Source organism: Buceros rhinoceros, unplaced genomic scaffold (assembly GCF_000710305.1).
Source record: "Buceros rhinoceros silvestris isolate BGI_N320 unplaced genomic scaffold, ASM71030v1 scaffold24026, whole genome shotgun sequence".
Lineage (NCBI taxonomy): Eukaryota > Metazoa > Chordata > Aves > Bucerotiformes > Bucerotidae > Buceros > Buceros rhinoceros.
In genome coordinates, this window is record NW_010419635.1 from 26,478 (window position 1) to 28,432 (window position 1,955).

Consider the following 1,955-nt stretch of genomic DNA (forward strand, 5'->3'; position numbering starts at 1 on the left):
CAGATGTACCTAGAAGCAGGCGACATGTCCAAAAAGCCCTCAGCACCAGTGCTGCAGGCTCGTGTCACCTTGCATCAGCTGTGGGAGCCACGTTAGGGTGGGTCGTATTGGGTCTATTAGAGCTGGAGTGGCACAGGCAAGAGGGATTGATGGTAGGAAAGGAAGGAGAAGAGGCAGCATCAGAGGACCCCCTCCATGGCCATTTCATTCCCAAATCAAGCGCACATAAATTAAAGCAGAAGCTCATGAGGGACCTGAGCAGGAAGGAGGGTTGCTTGGTACCTGCTACTCGGCCCTTTACCTTTCCTCCCCGCCCGTGGCCAGCTGCATCATGCCGGTTCTAACCATGTACCGGGTCGAGGGTAATGGAAAATACACTAAATTACAGGGAGAGTTCCTAAGGGATGCTGACGTTGTCCGTCCTCCCGTGGAGCTGACTTGTCGGGTGGCTGTGGGTAAGCGCTTTCCTTCTTCTTGTGCAGACTGTGAAAGGAGGGTTTTCTGAGACCCGAATAGAGAAACGCATCATTATCACAGGAGACGAAGACGTGGACCAGGACCAGGTAGGAGCAGGGTGCCCAGGCTTTGCTCAGCTCTGGCTGCCCCTGGCTGCAGCATCGCAAGCTTCAGGTTCTGCCTTACACCTGTTTACTCCTTCTCTCCAAAAATGGACCCCTGAGGCACCAAACACACCAGCTCTGTCCAGCAGTGCAGGTCCCCATGGGGTGCAGTGGCACCCACGTGAAGCCACAGGCCAGCTCCCATCAGCCCCTGCTGCAGCAGTGGAGCAGTGGTAAAGGCTACATCCCAAAGAAGGGATCACCCTTTATTTTCTTAAAACATGTTTCCAGTTGCCCTTTCTCTGTTCAAATACGCTGAAGTGTGCCAGGTTCTCCCTCTCTTTCCAGCACAGGCTCACTGCAGGCTGATTTACTCCGAGGGAGGGATGGTGTTTTGAGTCTGTCCCTGTGGTAATAGAGGAACAAAAAGTGACAAACTTTTATGACGAAATAACAGAGATTGACACAAATCCCTAGGGCCATGGGGTCATTTTCCTGTGGCCTAACCCCTTGGGATTTGTTCCTTAGGAAGAAAAATTACAGAGCTAAAGTATTTTAAAGGCTCTAAAGTAACATTTAGGTTTTTTAGAATTATAATGATAAATTTAATTAGATTATTACTGTAGATTTTTCTGGGGTTTTGCTGCAGAGAGAATTGCTGCTGTTCCTTTGCCTGGGTTCCAGTAGGGAGCCTGGGACATAGCACATCTCTACAGAGAAAACCAGCAAGAGAAAGGCAGTGCACGAGGCATCCCAGTGGCGTACAAGCTCCTGATCCAGTGATGGGCTGCAGCCTTTCTGCCAGGCCACTATAGGTTCAGGTTTAAACCTCTGCATCCATGTCCTTCTGGAATCCCACTCAGCTCCAGCCACTTTCTGTCTGCTGGTTCCATCTGGCTGAGAGCAACAATCCACATTTCAGGGAAGTGACGTAAATTCTTTCATCCCGGTTTCTAGGCACTGGCTTTAGCAATCAAAGAGGCAAAACTACAGCATCCTGACATGCTGGTAACCAAAGCTGTGGTGTACAGAGAAACAGAACCTTCTCCAGAGGAAAGGGACAAGAAGCCTCAGGTAGGTGAAGCAGCGGGCGTGATTGATACCTGCTCTGGAAGGGAACACCTGTGGGGACTGGGCGAGTGTCTCTGATCCCGGTCAGCTGCAGGTGCTGGTAGGTGTTGCTGCTCCTCGGCACTTAGAGCGGCAGCTCTCAGCCAGCAGTTCCAGCGTGATGGTGGCTCCAGGCCCCCTGGCTGTGGTTAGAAAGCCAGTGCCATGCCACCAAAAGCAATTCTGCAGATGTCACCTTGCTGTCCTGGTCAACAGAGGGGCCACAGTCATTTGCATATAAAGAAGAAAGGATCTGCTTGTCCCCTGGGGGCAGGGAGGGAAAGA

The 1,955-nt window shown here is 51.4% G+C and overlaps 1 protein-coding gene across 1 annotated transcript in view; it reads left to right on the forward strand.

Annotated features, from left to right (window-relative positions):
* Nucleotides 1-1,634, forward strand: part of EPB41L1 (erythrocyte membrane protein band 4.1-like 1) — a gene marked incomplete at its 3' end in the record, with an annotated part of 28,065 nt that extends 26,431 nt beyond the window's left edge. Inside the window, exons 19-20 of the mRNA XM_010139022.1 lie at nucleotides 483-563; nucleotides 1,518-1,634. Of these exons, the coding sequence (XP_010137324.1) occupies nucleotides 483-563; nucleotides 1,518-1,634 (198 nt within the window). The remainder of the gene's footprint in view (nucleotides 1-482; nucleotides 564-1,517) is intronic.
* Between the last annotated feature and the right edge of the window lie 321 nt (nucleotides 1,635-1,955).